Source organism: Cibotium barometz, chromosome 16, assembly GCF_041138505.1.
Source record: "Cibotium barometz isolate CiBa-2024 chromosome 16, ASM4113850v1, whole genome shotgun sequence".
Classification (NCBI taxonomy): domain Eukaryota; kingdom Viridiplantae; phylum Streptophyta; class Polypodiopsida; order Cyatheales; family Cibotiaceae; genus Cibotium; species Cibotium barometz.
The window spans coordinates 54,038,716-54,062,121 of record NC_141061.1 but is presented as its reverse complement, the minus strand read 5'-3'; the positions used below and the strand labels follow the sequence as shown (position 1 = coordinate 54,062,121).

Below are 23,406 nucleotides of genomic sequence, written 5' to 3'. Positions count from 1 at the left end.
CATTAGCCAAGGGTAAGTCAATAGTGTTTTCAATACTTGTTCTATCTATTCTTCTAAAAGTGAGTATAATTGGCTATAGCCTAGACTATGCTTACGAATTTACTCGATATAACCAAGACTATAATCGATTCTAGGCTATACCATCTCAACACGGAGGCTCAATAGCCTATGTTTGGATTCTCTCTCTCTCTCTCTCTCTCTCTCTCTCTCTCTCTTTGCAATGATGTTGAGTTAAAAGAAAAAATAGAATATGCATGCCCCACAAATTCAAAGACTTCTTCTCACAAGTTCAAAGACAACTTATTCAAATACAATGGTGCTTCCTTGTTAAGCTCTATCCTTGGATCCAAGAAAAGGCTTACCCAATGCCAATAGATCACAACTAGCACAAGCATCAAGAGAGGGGGGGAAGGGGGAGAAGGAGGTATAGAAGCATTTTTTATGTTTGAAAAAGGAACCAAAATATCAAACTAATTGTGATGTATCAAACTTGTTTACCAAAGCTTGCTATGCTGACCTGTGCGGTGCGTGTGTGTGTGCGCGCGCGCGCGCTATGCTTACCTGTGTGTGTGTGTGTGTGTGTGTGTGTGTGTGAGAGAGAGAGAGAGAGAGAGAGAGAGAGAGAGAGAGAGAGAGCTTGCAGACAGCTTGGGCAGCAAAGTTAACTGCACAACTGTGTACAGATCTCTTGAAGAACGGCATTGGACTGGTTGAGTGCAGCCAAGGTTGTCTTGTTGTTGCTTACGCAAGTAAGCTGCCAGTTGTTTCCCACCTGAGATGTCTGCACGGGCACAATGTGGGGTTATTGTCAATCCTTATCAAAATTTAATGAGCAAGAGTAAAGCCTACTGCACTGTGACTGGACTAGTTCTTCCTTAGTCAAAGCCCCAAAACACTAGTAAGGTGCTCCCAACCCAAATAGACTCTGGCAATTGAGCAGCACTCACAGTGCTAAAATTTGAAAGTTGCAGTACTCTTCAAAGAGGGGGGGGGGGGGGGGGGGGGGGCGTGTTGGTGTTTGGGGTTATCCTTCACAAGAAGAGTAGAAAAAAATTACCCTTCAAAAGAAAGGCAGAAAAAAAAACTAGTATGCCCTCCACCCTCTTTAAAAAGAAATGCAATGTTGAAGTAAGCCCTTCAAATGAAATTTTGGGGTCACCCATCAAATTCTAGGGCTCAACGGAGCTTCTTGTAGGGGGATCCAAATAGAATTGGCAATGGATTTCCATGTAAGGGCCAGTGCCCCCTTGGGTATAAAAAAGGTTAGGTGCAAACCTGTCCATCCGCAGTAGGCGTTTCACTGTTCATGGAAAAACGACGAGCCATTAAAAAAGTGAAATGTTGCAAAGTTGACTGGAAATGCATGAAAAGGCCGAGATCTGGCAAAGGGTGGCCTTGTCTTTTTGTGACAAGTGGGGTGGACACAGGTGGGTCACCATCGTCGAGGGCGATGCCTTTTGCGCACACACAATAAGGTCATATTTCCACGTATGCATGGGTTGTGTCCAGGAAAAGGCCAGCCAGAATCTGGCAACCAAATTTCAATTTCCATCCAGTATTTCTGGCTGCTTGTTTTTTAGTGAGAGGTGGAACCAGTTGCCAGCTCGATAGCTAGGAAGCCGAGCTAGCAACCTGGCAACCATGGCCTCTAGCCTAATGCATAACAAATCTAGCTGATATTAATGCTTTTTCAGCAGTCAAATTATAGGAAATAGCCGTTACAGATGTATTTCACCTTTTTTCTAGGGCCCATGGAAACACAAATACAAAAAGCCAAGTTTTCAAATTTCAACCACCTCTACAACCTGGTTTCCAACCCCACTGAGTGTGTAAACAAGCCCTAAGGCATAACAAAAATATACAAATTTTCAAGACCATCCAGAGCTAGGAGAGACATTTGTGGGGTTTTAAGTTGCAAGAAAAAAATTGAAGTCCCACACACGCCAGCTCCCGAGGTCACCGAAGAAGAAGGGACCCATAGTCACCCATTACGTGGGTCCTTCACTTTTTGAATAAGACAAGGGGAAGTGTATGATATTTATCCCCATCCCTTTGTGGGCAGGATAGAGACTTCAGATAAAAATCCATGTTGATTCAGCAGACCAGCAAATGTGCAAAGGGGTTCACTGCTGTCCTTGCAAGCTGAAGCCCCTCTATCCAGGCGGAAAGCATATCTGCCACCCTGTCCAAACCCTCGTCTAGATCCTCCGCAACAAAGACTTCCTTGCTTCATTCTTCATTTCTGCTTCCTTGTGCGTACTACTCCAAGCTACACGAGGAAGAACACAATGGAATCTACCTAGGCTCTAAGGGTTTGAATCTACCAACTGGCATCTAATTTCAGTACCCACTTTTGAGTCAAAAGAAATAAGCTACATAAGGAAGAATACAATGGAAGATTTCTCTACCATTGGCAAAAGTACAAGCCTTACATCTCCTTCTTCCTTTCCTTCCAATTATTCCCTTGTTTTCTTTGAATAGCAATCCCTACCCAACAGGAGTGAATTTGACACTCAAGATTTGAAGCCCAAAACTGGACTTCACCAAATTTTTAGAGATGCTTCTCATTTCTTATGGGCATCAAATTGCCTATATATACATATATACATATATACATACATACATACACATACACATATACATATACATACGTACATACATATAGATATATATATATCAAGGTCACCACGAAACGTTTCACTATTGAAATGAAACGATGCTGAAACGATTTATTTTGGAACAAAACGTTTCAACACCAGGTAGGTGGACAACGAAACGTTGGACCGAAACAATCATATATATAAAATGTGAAGGTACTGGCCAATAGTTATAAGATGATATTAGCATATTTATCATCGATAAACAAAGAAGACATACAAAAGAGAAGAGAAAAGAACAAATAGGATGAAAGAAGGAAAGAGAAAGAATTATAAAAGCTAAAAAGCACACAAAATCACCACCTTTTTCCCCGCATGAAACGATATGGTTTCAATGTGCACATGAAACGTTTCAACACTGAAACGTGAAACGAGTTCCATGGTGACCATGATATATATACATACATTTATGTATGTATGTATGTATGTATGTATACCTAGATGAATCCAAGAACATGTCCAAATTCACCTTTTAGGAGCGTGCATGTTATATACTCATGGTAGTCAACCCACAAGACTATATAACTATCAACTCCATTATGCATAGTATGGACTAGATACTACGACATCTCCACTAATGTCATCAATGCCCAATAGTGGTGTAGAACTCTATATCAAGATATGCTCTCACATGCACTCCACACACACACACACACACATAAGAGCATATATTCACACACAGCTCTTCATAATGAGTTTCTGTCAAACCTCCAGGGATTCAGGACAGACTCGGCCATAATGAAGCCTAGCACTAAGGGAAGTAGCAAATAGAAAGAATTAGTACATTAAATAAGTAGTTGATAGGGCAAATGCCCTGCTAAAGATAGAAAGAATAAGCACAATATCAACTGGCCGCAACTTGGACGAAAACTTCACAATGTGAAATGTTATGACCCTGTGTTTTTCCCTCTGGACAACAAGCAGGTGGGCACGGGCACAAGCATGGGACACACAATGTGGACAGGCATCAGTTTGAATGTGAAAAGGAAACCCATATATGGTGGCCAGCCCAAGTGTGAAAGGGAACAAAAAGGAAAATATTTTTGTTCATAAGGTTTTTAAACCTTTGATGCTTAAAAGAATAATATTATTTTATTTTAAAAGCATGCGTTTTAAAACCTTGGCTTTTGGCGTTTTTGAGATCGTTTCTTTATATAAGGAAGGTGGCGGAGATTCGTAACGGGGCCGTGTGGTGGTGAGGCACAGTCGCCGGATGGTCTTCACGGGCGTATTCCCTGGAGCGCTGCTGCGCATGGGTGATTCTCTTGCTGCTGCCACCGTCGGATACAGCCGCCGCCGTCGGATACAGCCGCCGCCGTCGGGTACAGCTGCCGCCACCAGGTACAACCACCACCGTCGGGTACAACTGCCGCCACCGGCTATCGCCACTTGTTACTATCGCTGCTGCTGTCGCCGCCAGGTATTGTTGCTGCTGCTATCGCCGCCAGGTATTGTTACTGCTGCTGGGCACTGCCAGGGGGCTCTGCACATGGCTAAAGCCAGGCGGGCTGAGCACTTTAGCACTGGTGATCTACTATGCTTCATTGGGGACTTGTGCTTACCACTTGGGTGGAGTACAAGCAAGTTTTGGGTGCTTGAGGATGTATCAGATGAGGCTCAGTTGGAAGCAGAGGAACTTGATGAGGTTCTTATTCCCGAGCAGATACTGGCACACAAGGAAAGAAAGGTACGAGGTAAAGTTTTCCGTCGCTATCTTGCGAAGTTTAAAGAACTATTCACTGATGGATGCGAAGTGGATGGAGGAGGGTGACTTAGCAGATTCACCTCAGGTATTGTAGCTTTATCTTGATGCCTTTGACTTGGAGCCGACTCTTGCGACGGTTCATTCAGGTTCAGCAGAGCATGGGTCTGGAGCATTGCCTGATGCTCAAGAGGGGGGTAGCACCTCCACTCCCTTGTTATAGACAGGCTCAATTTTCATCTAGAAGTCGCTTGGTGACATCTTTGTATTCACCCAAGGTACTGAGGCTGACAGTACATGTCACCAATTGGCCGACCATTTGGTCCATCTCCAGTTTTGTGTCTCGTTCACTTGAGGCCAGGCCGGTGTCTCATGTGAAGAGGCCAGTATTTTTGCTTGACATGGACGGGAGCCAGACTGGTGCCACCCGTGTGTTAGCAGGATGGTGTCGTATGGACGGGAGCCAAACTAGTGCCACCCGTGTATGACTTGGATTGTGTTCTATCCATGGGATTGTCACGCCATGGAAAAGCCAGTATTTGTGCCGTGTCTTGCCTATGGGACTATCACTCCATAGGGAGGCTTGTGCCTGGAACTGTGTTTTACCTATGGGACTGTCACTCCATAGGAAGACCAGGATTTATGTTTTATGTCGTGCCATTTTTGTGTCCGACACATAGTTTGTACTTGTTCCATGAACGGGAGATATGTCCATGATACTATTTGCACATGCACTCATGTTTTGCATGTTTGAAACTATTTTCGCATGACTTGTATTTTTGTGTTTGCCTGCTTGACGCGTCACTTACTGAGCGGGGACGCCTGCCAGTGAGTCGTGAAGTTTGCTCTGTCTTCTGACAAATTTTGTTGCATGTGAACAGGTGGTAAGTGTATTGCACTTGTTGGTGTAATAGTTTTAATTCTAACCTTTTGTTTTATAAGGTTGTATGTTCACATTCACTTAAAAGTGGGCACCCACATATGGGCCAAAGTGGACCACACTTAACCCTTTGTGTGTGTAGGGGTGGGTGCATGGCCACCTACCCACACCACACCATGAAGCTGGCCGCCCACATCCAAACGTGGGGAGCCAGCCAGCTCTAATCGTTTACTCCACTCCAACCTTTACAAGAGAGAGCCACCACCTCTCTCGTAAGAAAAAGAAACTGACGATCATCTCCTCCGCTTCAGGCTGCGCCATCTTCACCCCCTCAGCTGACAGCGGCTCCCTCTGTCCAGCAGGCTGACGGCTGCCTTCTCTGCAGGCGGCTGTGCGCTTCATCCCTAGTAAGGTTGACGGCTGCCTCTTGCAGGCGGCTGTGCGCTTCATCCCTAGCGGCTGTGTGACCAACTTCAGCGGGCTGTTCTCTCTGTTCTACAGGTGGCGCAGGCTGCAGCCAGGCACCTCCTATCCATCAGGCGGCTACACCACAGGCTGAAGGCGTTGCTTTTCCTACTCTGCAAGCGGCTGGCGGCCATCTCCATACAGGCTGCGCTGCCCCTTCTGTGTGTTCTCTCCAGCAAGCTGTACACTACAGGCCGGTGGTTGCACTACAGGCTGCCCTCCCGTCTCCACTGTTGCCTGGCAACCATACGGTTGTGTGTCCTCTCCAGCAGGCTACGCTCTGCAACCAGGCGGCTCCTCTTAAGGTGGCTACACTTTCTACACAGGCAGCTACTCCTCTTTCTCCTCGACATGCTGCTGCACCTTGGTGTCCCTCTCAAGTAGCTGCACACAAGACACCATGGGTATTGGTCTTCCATCTGCAAGCTACAAGTAAGTGAATTCAGATTTAAGTTAAGAACTGTGTTGTAAATCTGATAAAGGATTCTCTCTCTACGGCTAACACCCGTTCAATGCCGGGTAGTCCAAGCTTTTGGAGAACCACCGTCCAAAGGTGCCGAGATCGGGAGAGCTAGGCATTAGTACGGGAGCGCCTGTTTGTGCATGGTCCTGGAATACCAGTGGGGCGCTCTCCGCGGATTCTAGTAAAGGCATAGGACCGTAGAGACTGGACCACTCAAGTGGTCGCTCTCCTTCAAACATCTACTTCGAGCCTCTTGTTTGGTACTGCTTTCATTTGTACATGGACATCACCTGGTTCTTGGAACCCATGGAGCATTGTATTTGTTAAATACTCCCAATAATATATTATATATTGAGGGGGGGGGGGGGGTCGGCCCGTTCCGGCCCCAGTGCTGGTGTCCATCTATCTCATTTCATTTCAAATTTCAATTGTTATTAAGTTGTCCATTTCAAATTTCAATTGTTATTAAGTTGTCCATTTTAAATTGTGAATTAAGTTGTGCTATTACGCGTGTGGGTGTCCAACGGAGTCTAATCCCACTTGACGGGATCGGTTTCACTGGTATCAGAGCACGGTTGTTTCCCTCTTCTTAGTGGGGAAACGAATCTGTGTATTAAACACCCCGCTTCTAGCACACTAAACACAATGGACAGCCAAGGCAACCCTTTGGAAGTGCCTAATTCAAGGGTCCAATCTAGTGCCTCGCGTGGTTCTGATGCTCTACGAGGAAGGCACAAGCCCCTTGAAAGGGTAAATGATAGTGATTCAAAGGGACAACTGTCTCGAGGAAAGACAGTCATGCAAGAAGATGAGCCTGATGCAATGAGGGCTGAATTGGAGCATATGAGAAAGCTTTTGCAGGCACAAGAGCAAGAGTTGAAATTTTTGCATGAAGATCCCCATGTGCAAAGTGCCATTGAAGCAAGGAAAGCCGATGCAATGGTAGATGTGACTTTTGAGTCCATGGCACGGGAAGTGGGCAAGAAGCCAAGGGAGTTAGCACTTTCCTACCCCCTCCGCAAAGGTGACATCAAAGAGGGGGAAGATGGAGAGCTAAAATTCAGAAATCCACCTCGCTTGAAGCATGGACATCCCGCATCTCAAAGGTTGAGGTCTTTTATGCAAAAGGAAGAGGTGACAGTCACCTCTTGTCATGCATCTTCTCCACAAGGCACAAAGCCTGACAGGTATATGTATGCTAGTGCTCATGGAGGGTATGATGGTCATATGCATTCAAGACATGTATCCCATGGTAAGGGTGACAGGTCTCCCACTAGAAGAATTTTGCCTTCTGAGTTGTCTCATGGAGAGACATTGCCTTATGCAGGAAAGTCACATGCATCTGATTCTCAAGTTCGTGGAGCACATGCCACCGTGCTTCATGAAACTTCCATGATGGCCCATGGAGCCCATGCAGATAGGGTTGTCCCGTTGAATAAAGGGAAAAGAAAAAGAGAGGACCATGAGCCTCATGCCAGAAAGCTCAAGGAATTTAAAGCAGGTGACAAGTCTGTTAAGTTTGATGTTTTTCATGGACAGCATGATGCTTCCAAAGTGTTAGCATTTGTGGCACAGTTTGACATTGCTTTTAGCGATGAGGACTTCACTGAGAAGTCAAAAGTACGCCATGCTAGCATGTTTTTGAAAGGAACCGCTGCTCATTGGTGGATCATTGAAAAGATCACCAAGGACCCCATTTGCACCTGGAAGGAATTTAAGCACACATTCTATGCTCAGTTTCTACCACCAAATGCGGAGCAAACTCTCACCCAAAAGTGGGATAGACTTGAGCAAAGAGATAATGAAAGTGTGCAACAGTATGTAAACAAGTTTTGGAAAGTGTTGCTAGAGGTAACTCCTTTTATGCAAATCACTGAGGATGAAAGAAAGAGGAAGTTTCGCTCTGGATTGCAACCAGCTTATCGTTCGGGCATTGAATTGCACCCGAAACATACTTTGCAACAGCTCACAGCCTCTTCTCTTGCTACGGAGCAATTGGTGCTCAAAATTAAGCAGCATCAAGGCGGTTCAAAGGGGAAAGACAAGGCTGTCCCAAATCTGCAAAAAGGTGGACAGCCACCTAAAAAGAACTTCCGGGAGACCCACAAGGGAGGTAGAGCTGAAAATACCTCATCTAAAGATCAAGGTCTAAAGAAGAACAAATTCGGCTTGACCCCAAAGCAAAGAGAGCAATATGCCAAGGAGGGAAAATGTTTTTCTTGTGGTAGCAAAGAGCACATGTGTAGACAATGCTCTAACCGCAAACCAAAGCACGAGGACAAGCAGACCAAGGCTAATGTACATGCAGTTCCCGATGTGCAGGGGAACACAAATCATGATGCAAAAGAGCGAATGGTATGCAAGGCTTGGGGTCAAATCAAGGATCAGCGCGCCTTATTCATGTTTGATGACTGTGCAACCGATAACTTCATCTCTATACAAACGGCAGCTGCCTTGGGTATTGAAGTTGAGAACATGGGACCTCAGATTGAAACCGAAGCTGATCCCATCAAGTGGGAATAGACTCCGTTGGACACCCACACGCGTAATAGCACAACTTAATATCACAATTTGAAATGGACAACTTAATAACAATTGAAATTTGAAATGAAATGAAATGAGATAGATGGACAACAGCACTGGGGCCGGAACGGGCCGACCCCCCCTCAATATATAATATATTATTGGGAGTATTTAACAAATACAATGCTCCATAGGTTCCAAGAACCAGATGATCTCCATGTACAAATGAAAGCAGTACCAAACAAGAGGCTCGAAGTAGATGTTCGAAGGAGAGTGACCACTTGAGTGGTGCGGTCTCTACGGTCCTATGCCTTCACTGGAATCCGCGGGAGAGCGCCCCACTGGTGTTCCAGGACCACGCACAAACAGGCGCTCCCGTACTAACGCCTGGCTCTCCCAATCTCGGCACCTTTGGACCGTGGTTCTCCAAAAGCTTGGACTACACGGCACCGGGTGTTAGCCTTTATCAGATTTACAACACAGTTCTTAACTTAAATCTGAATTCACTTACTTGTAGCTTGCAGATGGAAGACCAATACCCATGGTGTCTGTGTGCAGCTACTTGAGAGGGACACCAAGGTGCAGCAGCATGTCGAGGAGAAAGAGGAGTAGGTGCCTGTGTAGAAGGTGTAGCCACCTGAAGAAAGGAGATGCCGCCTATGTAAAGGAGGCGCAACCGCCTGCAAAGGAGAACAACCACCTGCTGTGCAGGACACAGCCACCTTCTTGTGGAGGAGGAGGAGGAGTAGTAGCCTATCTGAAGAGGAGCCGCAAGAATAGTTTCGAGGCTTGGGGAAGCTTGGAACTAGGCAGATTGATTGACGAGCTGAGTTAGGGATATACTAACGGGTGGGCACCCAAGTATGGACGGGCGGGCGCCCAAGTGTGGACGCCCGATGACCGGCCAAGAGCCTATAAAAGGGTGGCCAAGGTTAGTTATTGGGATATAGAGAGTCTCGCGAGTTTGTGAGAGCTCTATGGTCTTGGAGCCTGGATCTAGTGCAGACGTGCACCTGTTTTACGCAGCCGAGGCCGACAGCAGTCTCGAGGCCCGCGAGGGCAGCTTCGTGGCGGTATGGGACGTCGCGAGGAGGAGATTGGTCGGTACGTCATCCTAGTTAGCTCAACTCGTGGCTCGGTGGGGATAGCCAAGACTGTGGGCTTGCCCACCGCTGTCATGGTTGGGAGGTGAGTCAGGCCTGCACCCCCTTGTTGTTTGTTTGTTCGTTTGTTTGCAGGATTCGAGTCTCGAACCAAGAACGATCACGTGGAGATCCCTGGGGATTTGACAGTGGTATCAGAGCATACCTCGTGAACGAGCAAGTCAGTAGGTAGAGAAGATGAGGTCGAAGAAAGGTATGTGTTAAAAAAGCTTGCTGTTTTTCAGTGCATACTGTTGTTTTCAGAATAGTATGTGTTTTTTCTTCATCAAAGAAACCCATGTTGATGGGAGGTGGTAGTCTAAGTAGGGTCGTTGCTTTGCAAGAAAGAGGAGAGTCGTTTGTGCAGTCATACGCATGAACTGCACAGAGAGAAACAAAAAAAAGCACGTTTGCTTTTCGTTGAACGAGTGAGAGAGAGAGAGAGAGCGAAGAGAGATGCGAAGGGTGGCGTGCTGGAAAACGTGCTAGAGGTCGTGTTGGCGCCACGTTTGTGGGCAGCGTTGTGGCGGGCGAGTACACAGTCGGCCAAGAAAGCACATTCGCACACAAACGTGTGCAAGCCTTGTGCGCAGGCGGGCTCTGTACGCAGGCAGGGAAGCAGCCGGCCAAGTATGCGCAGGCGCCCAAGGCTGTGTAGGCAGGCGGCCTGGTTTGCGTTACAAGCCCAGGCAGCGCAGCAGCGCCTACGCCATGCAGCCAGGCCTGCATGACTAGGCGGCCAGGCCTGTGTAGCCAGCCCAGGCCAGGCCGACGCCCAAGCACGCTGCCATGATGCCGAGGCCCACGCAGGCGCAGGCGCAGGTTGACACAAGAAAGCACCGACCGGCGAAGGTGACGCCTGCAGCGCTATTCCAGGAGGAAGGAAAAAAAAAACAAGTAAAGCTTACGTTTTTTTTAAAGCTTTCGTTTTTTTTTTTTAAGTTTAAAATTATTATTTTTTAAGTTTTAAAAGACCCCTCCTCCAAGGTTTCAAAGTGTGTATTTTTTTTTAAGAATATAGAATATATATATCCATATATATATATATATATATATTCAAGAAAAAAAAAACACAAAAGCAAAAGCAAAAGCAAAAGCTAAGCCTAGCTTTTGGAGATTTTTAGCTTTTGGGGCTTTCTTTATAAACCCCTTAAGTGGGCTTCTTGCCACACCTCTCTCAAGTTTTCAAGCTCTCAAGCTCTCAAGTTCACTCGCACTTTTGTTGTGCAAAAATCGAATTTTCTCTCTACGTACCCTCTTCACGATGTCGACCCAAGAATCGGAGTTGGAGCCCCTTGTGGAGCACGAAGGCTTGCCGGCTACGGAAGGTACCGATGCCGATCTTTTTGACGATTTTGTGTCAAAATCAGATTTCCAAGAGTTCAAAGTAGCTCTCGAAGCTTCTTCGACGGAACGTCAGGCACAAATCGCAACCCAGATGCAAGCTTTGCAGAACTCCATTGCTCTATTGACCACTACCCTCTCTACTTTCTCGGGTATGGATACCTTGGCCTCTGCTTTAGGTCCCAACATTACTCCGGAACCGTTCGGGGGCGAGCAAAAGTAGCACACCAAGGAGATCGTGGACACGTGGCTACACAAGTGGCAAGTTCACTTTCAGTTTCATCCATATGATGATGGAAAGAAGATACACTTAGCAGCAGGTTTCCTGTCCAGCAAAGCTTTGCTTTGGTGGAAGGAACTCAACCCTAAGCCAACGACTTGGACACAATTTGAAGACGTCTTCAAGAAAGAATTCCTCAAGAAAGAGGATGACTATGATGTTGTTGCCCGGTTTTCAGCTTTGACCATGACCTCGCAGCACCTCACTTATGAGGTCTACCTCCAGAAGTTTCGTGACTTGCAGATGAAAGCTACAAAGATGGATCCCACTACTCTTTTGGGGTTTTTCGTAGCCGGTTTACCAGACTCATACCGATTACAGGTTAAAAATAACAAATGTAAAACACTGGACGAGGCCATTCATTCAGCTCGTATCTATGATGATACGATGGTCTCTTCCAAGTCCAAGCCCATTACTGAGCAGGGGAACAAGCATAAAAGAAAGTTCTCTGCACCTATGGCTAACACGACAGAAGGAAAGTTTTCGGACCAACCTTCGAAGAGTTCCAGTTCGACACCAGCGAAGAAGAAACGACTCCTTAGGGCTTTAAAGCTCAAGAAGGAAGGACGTTGTTTTATCTGCGAAGAAAAAGGACACATGCATAACGAGTGCCCAAAGCAAAAGGATACCAAGACCAACACAGGACCCAAGCCAAAGGCAGCTAACCAGTTGTCTTTGACAGGTATGTCAATAACTCTACTTTCTCGCCCTAGTACTTGTTCTGATTGTCTGTTCAATTCTAAAGTATTTGGCTTGCATGATCTTCTCCGAGTTTATGGAGAAGTGAATGGCCATAAAATTCACATTCTTTTAGACCCTGGCAGTTCACTACAAACTTGTGCAGAAATTGAGTCTTGATATGACACTCGGCGACCATACCTATGAGGTACATCTACCTGCGGGAAGGCAAGTTTGGGATCTCAAGGTGGAGATGCTTCCAATCCAGATTCAGGACTACAAAGATACTCTGGAATGCTATGTAATGCATCTAGAAAATGTAGACTTGTTATTAGGGATTGAGTGGTTTAAGACTCTTGAAGTCCAGATAGATTTGTCTAGTCATATTTTTTCTTTTCAGCATAAGGACACCAAGTATAGTATTTTAGGTGATTGTATTCATCCCTCTCAGGGACCTCTTGTAAATACAATTGATTTTGGAAATATAATGGATTCTTCTTTGTATACCGCTTTCCATTGTGTATTGATTCCACTTTCTTCTCTTCTCATCCCTTCCATGGATGTAAATGAATTAAGTGTGTTTGAAAGCAAAGAATTACATAAGATACTTGATTCGTTTCAAGATGTATTTCCTAAGGAACTGCCATCGGGTTTACCACTTGAACGGGCAGTAGATCATCGTATTGACTTGATCCCTGGTGCTCATCCTATCAGTATTCCACCTTACAGGATGAGCCAAGCCGAGGAAGATGAGTTGGCTAAACAACTCGAAGATTATTTGAGGATGGGCTAGATCCGTCCAAGTAAATCACCTTGGGGTGCACCTGTGTTGCTTAGGAAAAAGAAGGACAACACCTGGAGAATGTGTATAGATTACAAAAGATTGAACAAGCTAACCATTAAGAACCGTTATCCTCTCCCTAGATCAGATGACCTGATTGACCGGTTAGCAGGAGCGAAATATTTCACAAAGATAGATTTACGTACTGGCTATCACCAGATACGTATTCATGAAAGGCATGTCGAAAGAACCGCCTTTTGGACTAGGTATGGCCATTACGAGTTTCTCGTATTACCTTTTGGGTTAACCAATGCTCCAGCCACTTTCCAGCAAATGATGAACGATCTTTTTCCTGAACATTTGGGGAAATTTATGGTGGTGTTCCTGGATGATATTTTGATTTATAGTCGTACTCTTGAGGATCATGTCAGACACCTCACGATTGTCTTATCTATTTTAAGATAGAATCGACTGTATGCTAAGTTAAGTAAATGTGAGTTCTTTATGACCGACATCATTTACTTGGGACACAAGATCACTAGACATGGATTGAGCATTGACTATGACCGAGTTCAGAAGGTTCTGGACTGGCCTATACCACGAATAGTGAAACAACTTCGTTCTTTTCTCGGTTTTGTTGTTTTTCTTCGAAAATCTGTACGAGACACTACCGATGACCGGCTTATTGAAAGGTCGTGGATGTAAGTCAAATCAGCCTATCATTTGGAATAACGATTTGGATATGGTCTTCAGACTTTTGAAAGATAAAGTCAAGGAAGCACCTATCTTAGCATTACCCGATCCTAGTCGGCCTTATGTTCTTGAAACTGATGCCAGTGACTATGCTATCGGGGCTGCTTTATTTCAAGATGGTAGACCGGTTGCTTTTGAAAGTAAAAAGCTAGACGACACTCAATCTCGTTGGCCAACCCTTGAGAAGGAGCTTTATGCTGTGATTCATGCTCTCAAGGTTTGGAGACATTATTTATATGGCTCCAAGTTTGTGGTATTGACTAATCATCAGTCAATCAAGTATGTGTGTGATGCGGATGATTTGAGAGGCAGGAAAGCTCGTTGGGCAGAGTTAATGTAAGATTTTGATTTTGAGATTCGTTATTGGAAAGGGTCCATGAATAGTATTGCAGATGCGCTTAGTCGGATTAGAGCGGTGAATACTTTGTCGTTCACCGAGATTTCTACTGACTTATTTCAGTCATTGAGAGGGCTTTGCAGGACTGATAGTTATTTTGGTCCATTTTGGCAGAAGATCCAGGATGGGAGCTCATTGGTTGACCAAGACTCCATGACTCAGCAGTCTACCATTCAGGCTGCAGGAGGCCAGTGGATGATTCGGAATGGTTTACTGTTCCGTAATGACAAAATTTGTGTACCACAGATCCCGGACATTAGGTCCAAGATTCCTCACGACGCCCCTTCTGCTGGACACCCTGGGGTACACAGGACACTATCGTTAGTGAAACACACTTTTTATTGGCCAAAGATGAAAGGGTATGTAGAAGATTATGTTCTCAAGTGTTAAATTTGTCAGGCAAATAAAGCAGAACGCTTTAGACAGGCTGGGTTGTTGCATCCTTTGCGAATCCCAGGATATGCTTCGAGCATATGTATCCAAAAGACAGAGCTCATGGGAGGATTATCTTCCTATGTTAGAATTTGCATATAACAGTACTAAGCATACGAGTATAGGATTTAGTCCTTTCATGCTTATGTATGGTTTTCAACCTAGATCACCTGTTACAGTAGGATTCTCATGATGCAGTACGTAATTTTTTGCAAGACATGCAGGAAATGTTACAAGTTGCGAAGGAATCTATTAGAAGTGCTCAAGACCAAGACAGGTTTTATTCTAATAGGCATCGTTCACCTAGAGAGTTCTATGAAGGAACGATGGTGTATTTGCGAGTTCCGAAAGATTCCGAGACTTTACGGACAGGTAGATCTCCGAAATTATCCCCTAGATACTGTGGACCATTTCGTGTTACACGACGGATTGGTTCAGTTGCATATGAATTAGATTTGCCTTCTCATGTGAAAGTTCATCATGTATTTCATGTCAGTAGACTTAAGGAAGTACTAGGTGGAGCAGATCAGTTAGTTACTCCTCAAGAAATTATAGATGTCGAGGACATGACATTTGTTCTGCACGAACCTGAAAAGATTCTTGGATTTCGTGAACGAAGATTGCGTAATACGCTTATCACGGAATACAAGATCAAGTGGAAGGATCGTGTTGAGGAGGACGCTACATGGGAGACATTGACTACTCTTCAGAGAGATTACCCTGGCTTTTTAGTGAGCTCAGGAGTGAGCTCTTAGAGGAAGGGGAGTATGTCATGTGCACAGTGTGTATCTACCGTGTGCTACACGCACGCAAGACTAGTTTCGAGGCTTGGGGAAGCTTGGAACTAGGCAGGCTGATTGACGAGTAGGGATATACTAACGGGCGGGCACCCAAGTATGGATGGGTGGGCGCCCAAGTGTGGACGCCCGATGACCGGCCAAGAGCCTATAAAAGGATGGCCAAGGTTAGTTATTGGGATATAGAGAGTCTCGCGAGTTTGTGAGAGCTCTATGGTCTTGGAGCCTGGATCTAGTGCAGCCAAGACTGTGGGCTTGCCACGGCTGTCATGGTTGGGAGGTGAGTCAGGCCTACACCCCCTTGTTGTTTGTTTGTTCGTTTGTTTGCAGGATTCGAGTCTCGAACCGAGAACGATCGCGAGGAGATCCATGGGGATTTGACAATGGTCGCCTGACTGAAGATGCACACACAGCCACCTGCAGAGTAGGCAGCGCAGCTTGTGTGGTAGTGGAGCGCAGCCTTAAGTGGATAATCACCACTTGTATGTAGGGCACAGCCGCCGCCTGTATGCAGAAGCGCAGCAACCTGCTGGAGGTGGCATGCGCAGCCTGAGAGGAGCAGAAGCGCAGCCTGAAGTGGAGGAGCAAACTTAACAGACTTGTCACCTACTTTAAATTCCTTGAGCTTTCTGGCACGAGGCTCATGGTCCTCTCTTTTTCTTTTCCCTTTATTCAACGGGGCAGCCCTATCTGCATGGGCTCCATGGGCCATCATGGAAGTTTCATGAAGCATGGTGGCATGTGCTCCATGAACTTGAGAATCAAATGCATGTGACTTTCCTGCATAAGGCAATGTCTCTCCATGAGACAACTCAGAAGGCAAAATTCTTCTAGTGGGAGACCTATCACCCCTACCATGGGATACATGTCTTGAATGCATATGACCATCATGCCCTCCATGAGCACTAGCATACATATACCTGTCAGGCTTTGTGCCTTGTGGAGAAGATGCCTTCTGAGTTGTCTCATGGAGAGACATTGCCTTATGCAGGAAAGTCACATGCATCTGATTCTCAAGTTCGTGGAGCACATGCCACAGTGCTTCATGAAACTTCCATGATGGCCCATGGAGCCCATGCAGATAGGGCTGCCCCGTTGAATAAAGGGAAAAGAAAAAGAGAGGACCATGAGCCTCATGCCAGAAAGCTCAAGGAATTTAAAGCAGGTGACAAGTCTGTTAAGTTTGATGTTTTTCATGGACAGCATGATGCTTCCAAAGTGTTAGCATTTGTGGCACAGTTTGACATTGCTTTTAGCGATGAGGACTTCACTGAGAAGTCAAAAGTACGCCATGCTAGCATGTTTTTGAAAGGAACCGCTGCTCATTGGTGGATCATTGAAAAGATCACCAAGGACCCCATTTGCACCTGGAAGGAATTTAAGCACACATTCTATGCTCAGTTTCTACCACCAAAATGCGGAGCAAACTCTCACCCAAAAGTGGGATAGACTTGAGCAAAGAGATAATGAAAGTGTGCAACAGTATGTAAACAAGTTTTGAAAAGTGTTGCTAGAGGTAACTCCTTTTATGCAAATCACTGAGGATGAAAGAAAGAGGAAGTTTCGCTCTGGATTGCAACCAGCTTATCGTTCGGGCATTGAATTGCACCCGAAACATACTTTGCAACAGCTCACAGCCTCTTCTCTTGCTACGGAGCAATTGGTGCTCAAAATTAAGCAGCATCAAGGCGGTTCAAAGGGGAAAGACAAGGCTGTCCCAAATCTGCAAAAAGGTGGACAGCCACCTAAGAAGAACTTCCGGGAGACCCACAAGGGAGGTAGAGCTGAAAATACCTCATCTAAAGATCAAGGTCTAAACCCCGGAGCAAAGAGAGCAATATGCCGAGGGAAAATGTTTTTCTTGTGGTAGCAAAGAGCACATGTTTAGACAATGCCCTGACCGCAAACCAAAGCATGAGGACAAGCAGACCAAGGCTAATGTACATGCAGTTCCCGATGTGCACGGAAACACAAATCATGATGCAAAAGAGCGAATGGTATGCAAGGCTTGGGGTCAAATCAAGGATCAGGCCGCCTTATTCATGTTTGATGACTGTGCAACCGATAACTTCATCTCTATACAAACGGCAGCTGCCTTGCGTATTGAGGTTGAGAACATGGGACCTCAGATTAAAGCCGAAGCTGCATTTGTTGGTAAAGAGGTGTAGGTTACCCCACTGATAGGGAAGTTGCGCATACACATCCAGGGATACCTTGATAATGAACACTTCTTAGTTGCACCACTAAATGGATGTGATGTATTGTTGGGCAAGCCATGGCATCATAGGCTTGAGCCCCGCAAAGAGTACAAGACCAACATGATTTCTTCTATGCATAGAGACCGCATGCATGTCATTGATGCCGGCAAAGAAGGGGACTCCATCCCACTTGTATCTCACATCCAAATTAATAAAGAAATGAAAAAGAGTCTTTCTGCGTACTTGGTTTTTGTTCGTGATAGCATTGTACCAAGTCATCAAAATGTGGATGCTATGACTAATGATAGGCTCAATTTTCTTCATGCATTCAACGATTGTTTTGCTGATGCACTGCCAGGTGAATTACCTCCCCAAAGGCCCGAAGATCATCGCATAGATCTTGTGCCAGGTAGTTCTCCACCTAACAAACCCGCATACCGAGTGAGTGTCGCACAATAAGAAGAGATCATGAAGCAGGTAAATGAGCTTTTAGACAAAGGTTTGGTTCAGCCCAGTTCCTCACCTTATTGCTCTCCTGTACTTCTTGTTCAAAAGAAGGACGGCTCATTCCGCATGTGTGTGGACTATAGAGCTTTAAATAAGCTTATCATCAAGAACAGATTCCCAATTCCGCGTATTGATGACATTTTGGATAAGCTTGATGGTTCGGCTTGTTTCAGCCGGCTTGATTTGAAGAGTGGTTATCACCAAATACAAGTGGTGCCACAAGATGTCCATAAAACTGCATTCAGGACAGCCTTTGGATTATATGAATTTTTGGTAATGCTCTTTTGGTCTCACCAATGCTCCTACCACGTTTAATCGTATGATGGATAGAATATTCCGACCCCATCGCAAATTCACAGGAGTATTCTTTGATGATATCTTGGTTTTCTCCAAGGAGTATTCTTTGATGATATCTTGGTTTTCTCCAAGAATGAGCAGGAACACAGAACTCATTTGGTCACAGTGTTCGAAGAGTTGCGGAAGCATAAACTTTTCATTAATGCCAAGAAAAGTGAGTTCTTCCTTTCAGAGATACATTATTTGGGTCACATTGAATCCAAAGATGGCGTAATAATGGATCCTGCAAAGATAGAGACCATTCGGAATTGGCCAGAATTGCAAAACGTACAAGTACGTAGTTTTCTGGGATTATGTTCATATTATAGGCGTTTCATAAGGCATTTTGCTATGATAGCCACCCCTCTACATGATCTCACAAAGAAGAAAACCACTTTCAAATGGACTTCAAAAGAACAGGATGCTTTCTTGCACCTCAAGCATGCTATCATATGTGGACCCGTATTGATTGTTTCCTGACTTGCAAAGATCATTCGTAGTAGAATGTGATGCTTGTGGCGATTGTATAGAAGCTGTCCTAAATCAAGAAGGGCATGCAGTTGCATACGAGAGCCGTCGATTGCATGATGCTAAACTTCATATGAATATCTATGAGAAAGAGCTCTTGGCTGTAATTCATGCCTTAAAGATATGGAAACATTATCTCCTTGGGGCTGAATTTGTAGTCAAGACAGATCATCAAAGCTTGAGATACTTTCTATCTCAAACAAAGCTTTCAGAGAAGCTGATGAGAATGGCAAACTTTCTTTCCATGTTTCATTTTCAGATTGTGCATACTCCAGGAAAGAAAAATGTGGTGGCAGATGCATTATCCACGAGGCCTTATGTAGCTACAGTCTCAGTGGCCTCTCATGGCGACTTATCTACTATGCGAGATTTGTATCATTTGGATGCTGATTTTTGCCATATATGGACTGATTTGATGGCTGGTCATTCACATGCCTCTTATGTTATCAACGAGGGTTATCTTATGAAGGATAATTGCCTATGTGTGGTGAAGGATTTGCGTCCAAAGGTTATGGAGGAATGTCACGCTCCACCTTATGCTGGTCATAGAGGTATCATGCCTACTACACACATGATTGAGAGATATTTCTTTTGGCCAAGCATGCGTAAACACATTGAGGCTTATGTACGTGCATGTATTACTTGCCACAAGGTGAAATTTGACAGGCAAAAACCTCCATGTTTGCTTCAGCCATTGCCTATTCCCTCGCAACCTTGGGAAAGTATTACTATGGATTTTATTATGGACTTGCCTCGATCCCAGCATGGGAATGATGCTATTTGGACCATTGTGGATAGGTTTAGCAAGCAAGCTCATTTCTTGCCCGTCAAGAAAACCATTAAAGTTGACCATATGGTAAAGCTTTTTCTTGCTAATATTTTCAAGCATCATGGTATGCCTAAATCCATTGTTGGGGATCGAGATCCCAGGACTACGAGCCTCTTTTGGAGGGCATTATTTGATAACATGGGTACTAAACTTGAGTTTTCATCAGCTTATCATCCCCAAACGGATGGCCAAAGTGAAGCTGCAAATTCAGCCGTGTTGGATTTATTGAAGTGTTATGTCGCAGATCAAAAGACTGCATGGGAGAAGTATCTTCCATTTGAGTTTGCCTACAATAATACGATCCATGCCTCCACAGGAAAGGTTCCGTTTGAGATTATTTATGGCAGAGTGGTATTGCCACCCATCCTACGTACAAAGGACGAGATTTTTGCAGCTGATGAATATGTTCGTGACTTGGATGTAGCCTTTGCTCAGGTGCGGACAGCCATTGCAAGGTCTCAAGATAAGCATAAAATGGCTGCTGACAAGCATAGAAGGGACATGCAAGTCAAAGAAGATGATTGGGTTTTGCTGAAATTTGAGAAGGCTAGGCTTCGGAAGAGGCCAGGACGAGAAGGATCATATCCTAAGCTTTCTCCTCGCTATTATGGACCCTTCAAAGTGATTCAAAAGATCAATGAAGTGTCATACAAGCTTGCTTTACCTAGTCATTGGAAGATTCACAACACATTTCATGTGAGTCTTTTTCGGAAATATGTGGGGCCAGATCCTGACGAGCCTGTCACAAAAGATCCGCTAGAAATTGATGAGCTTGAGGAGATCCTCCAGCCAGAACAGATTGTTTCTCACAAGGAGCGAAAGCTACCTGCAGGAAAGCTTTCCAGGAGATACCTTGTGAAGTTCAAAAATTATTTGCCTATTGATGCAAAGTGGGTAAATGAAGATTATTTTTTTGACTACCCACAATTGTTGCAAGCATATCTTGAGGCTTTTCAGTTGAGGACAACTCTTTAGAAGCCCGGGGAGATGTCACGAATTGGCCGACTATTTGGTCCATCTCCAGTTTTGTGTCTCGTTCACTTGAGGCCAGGCTGGTGTCTCATGTGAAGAGGCCGGTATTTTTGCTTGACATGGACGGGAGCCAGACTGGTGCCACCTATGTGTTAGCAGGATGGTATCGTATGGACGGGAGCCAGACTGGTGTCACCCGTGTATGACGTGGACTATGTTCTATCCATGGGATTGTCACGCCATGGAAGAGCCAGTATTCGTGCCGTGTCTTGCCTATGGGACTATCACTCCATAGGGAGGCTCGTGCCTGGAACTGTGTTTTACCTATGGGACTGTCACTCCATAGGAAGACCAGGATTTATGTTTTATGTCATGCCATTTTTGTGCCCCACAGATACTTTGTACTTGTTCCATGAACGGGAGATATGTCCATGATACTATTTGCACATGCACTCATGTTTTGCATGTTTGAAACTGTTTTCACATGACTTGTATTTTTGTGTTTGCCTGCTTGAGGTGCCACTTACTGAGCGGGGACACCTGCCAGTGAGTCGTGAAGTTTGCTCTGTCTTCTGACAAATTTTGTTGCATGTGAACAGGTGGTAAGTGTATTGCACTTGTTGGTGTAATAGTTTTAATTCTAACCTTTTGTTTTATAAGGTTGTATGTTCACATTCACTTAAAAGTGGGCACCCACATATGGGCCAAAGTGGACCACACTTAACCCTTTGTGTGTGTAGGGGTGGGTGCATGGCCACCTACCCACACCACACCATGAAGCTGGCCGCCCACATGCAAACGTGGGGAGCCAGCCAGCTCTAATCGTTTACTCCACTCCAAAGAGAGCCACCACCTCTCTCGTAATAAGAAAAAGAAACCGACGATCATCTCCTCCGTTTCAGGCTGCGCCATCTTCACCCCCTCAGCTGACAGCGGCTCCCTCTCTTCAGCACGCTGACGGCTGCCTTCTTTGTAGGCGGCTGTGCGCTTCATCCCTAGTGGCTGTGTGACCAACTTCATCGGGCTGTTCTTTCTGTTCTACAGGCGGCACAGGCTGCAGCCAGGCACCTTCTATCCATCAGGCGGCTACACCACAGGCTGAAGGCGTTGCTTCTCCTACTCTGCAGGCGGCTGGCGGCCATCTCCATACAGGCTGCGCTGCCCCTTCTGTGTGTTCTGTCCAGCAAGCTGTACACTACAGGCCGGCGGCTGCACTACAAGCTGCCCTCCCGCATCCACCACTGTTGCCTGGCAACCATACGGTTGTGTGTCCTCTCCAGCAGGCTGTGCTCTGCAGCGAGGCAGCTCCTCTTCAAGTGGCTACACCTTCTACACAGGTAGCTACTCCTCTTTCTCCTCGACATGCTGCTGCACCTTGGTGTCCCTCTCAAGTAGCTGCACACAGACACCATGGGTATTGGTCTTCTATCTGCAAGCTACAAGTAAGTGAATTCAGATTTAAGTTAAGAACTGTGTTGTAAATCTGATAAAGGATTCTCTCTCTACGGCTAACACCCGTTCGGTGCCGGGTAGTCCAAGCTTTTGGAGAACCACGGTCCAAAGGCGCCGAGATCGGGAGAGCCAGGCGTTAGTACAGGAGCGCCTGTTTGTGCGTGGTCCTGGAACACCAGTGGGGCGCTCTCCGCGGATTCCAGTGAAGGCATAGAACCATAGAGAGTCCACCACTCAAGTGGTCGCTCTCCTTCGAGCCTCTTGTTTGGTACTGCTTTCATTTGTACATGGACATCATCTGGTTCTTGGAACCCATGGAGCATTGTATTTGTTAAATACTCCCAGTAATATATTATATATTGAGGGGGGGGTCGGCCTATTCCGGCCCCAGTGCTTTGCCTATTGATGCAAAGTGGGTAAATGAGGATTATTTTGTTGACTACCCACAGTTGTTGTTGCAAGCATCTCTTGAGGCTTTTCAGTTGAGGACAACTCTTTAGAAGCCCGGGGGGATGTCACCAATCGGCCGACCATTTGGTCCATCTCCAGTCTTGTGTCTCGTTCACTTGAGGCCAGGCCGGTGTCTCATGTGAAGAGGCCAGTATTTTTGCTTGACATGGACGGGAGCCAGACTGGTGCCACCCGTGTGTTAGCAGGATGGTGTCGTATGGACGGGAGCCAAACTAGTGCCACCCGTGTATGACTTGGACTGTTGGGATTGTCACGCCATGGAAAAGCCAGTATTTGTGCCGTGTCTTGCCTATGGGACTGTCACTCCATAGGGAGGCTTGTGCCTGGAACTATGTTTTACCTATGGGACTGTCACTCCATAGGAAGACCAGGATTTATGTTTTATGTCGTGCCATTTTTGTGTCCGACACATAGTTTGTACTTGTTCCATGAACGGGAGATATGTCCATGATACTATTTGCACATGCACTCATGTTTTGCATGTTTGAAACTGTTTTCGCATGACTTATATTTTTGTGTTTGCCTGCTTGACGTGTCACTTACCGAGCGGGGACGCCTGCCAATGAGTCGTGAAGTTTGCTCTGTCTTCTGGCAAATTTTGTTGCATGTGAACAGGTGGTAACTGTATTGCACTTGTTGGTGTAATAGTTTTAATTCTAACCTTTTGTTTTATAAGGTTGTATGTTCACATTCACTTAAAAGTGGGCACCCACATATGGGCCAAAGTGGACCACACTTAACCCTTTGTGTGTGTGTAGGGGTGGGTGCATGGCCACCTACCCACACCACACCATGAAGCTGGTCGCCCACATCCAAACG

At 45.6% G+C, this 23,406-nt stretch overlaps 1 protein-coding gene across 1 annotated transcript in view; it reads right to left on the bottom strand.

The window, feature by feature from the left end:
- Positions 1–303: 303 nt before the first annotated feature.
- Positions 304–23,406, bottom strand: part of LOC147630750 (RHOMBOID-like protein 2) — a 40,052-nt gene continuing 16,949 nt past the window's right edge. The window contains exon 8 of the mRNA XM_086810728.1: positions 304–781. Within this exon, the coding sequence (XP_086666854.1) occupies positions 662–781 (120 nt within the window). The 3' untranslated portion in view covers positions 304–661. The remainder of the gene's footprint in view (positions 782–23,406) is intronic.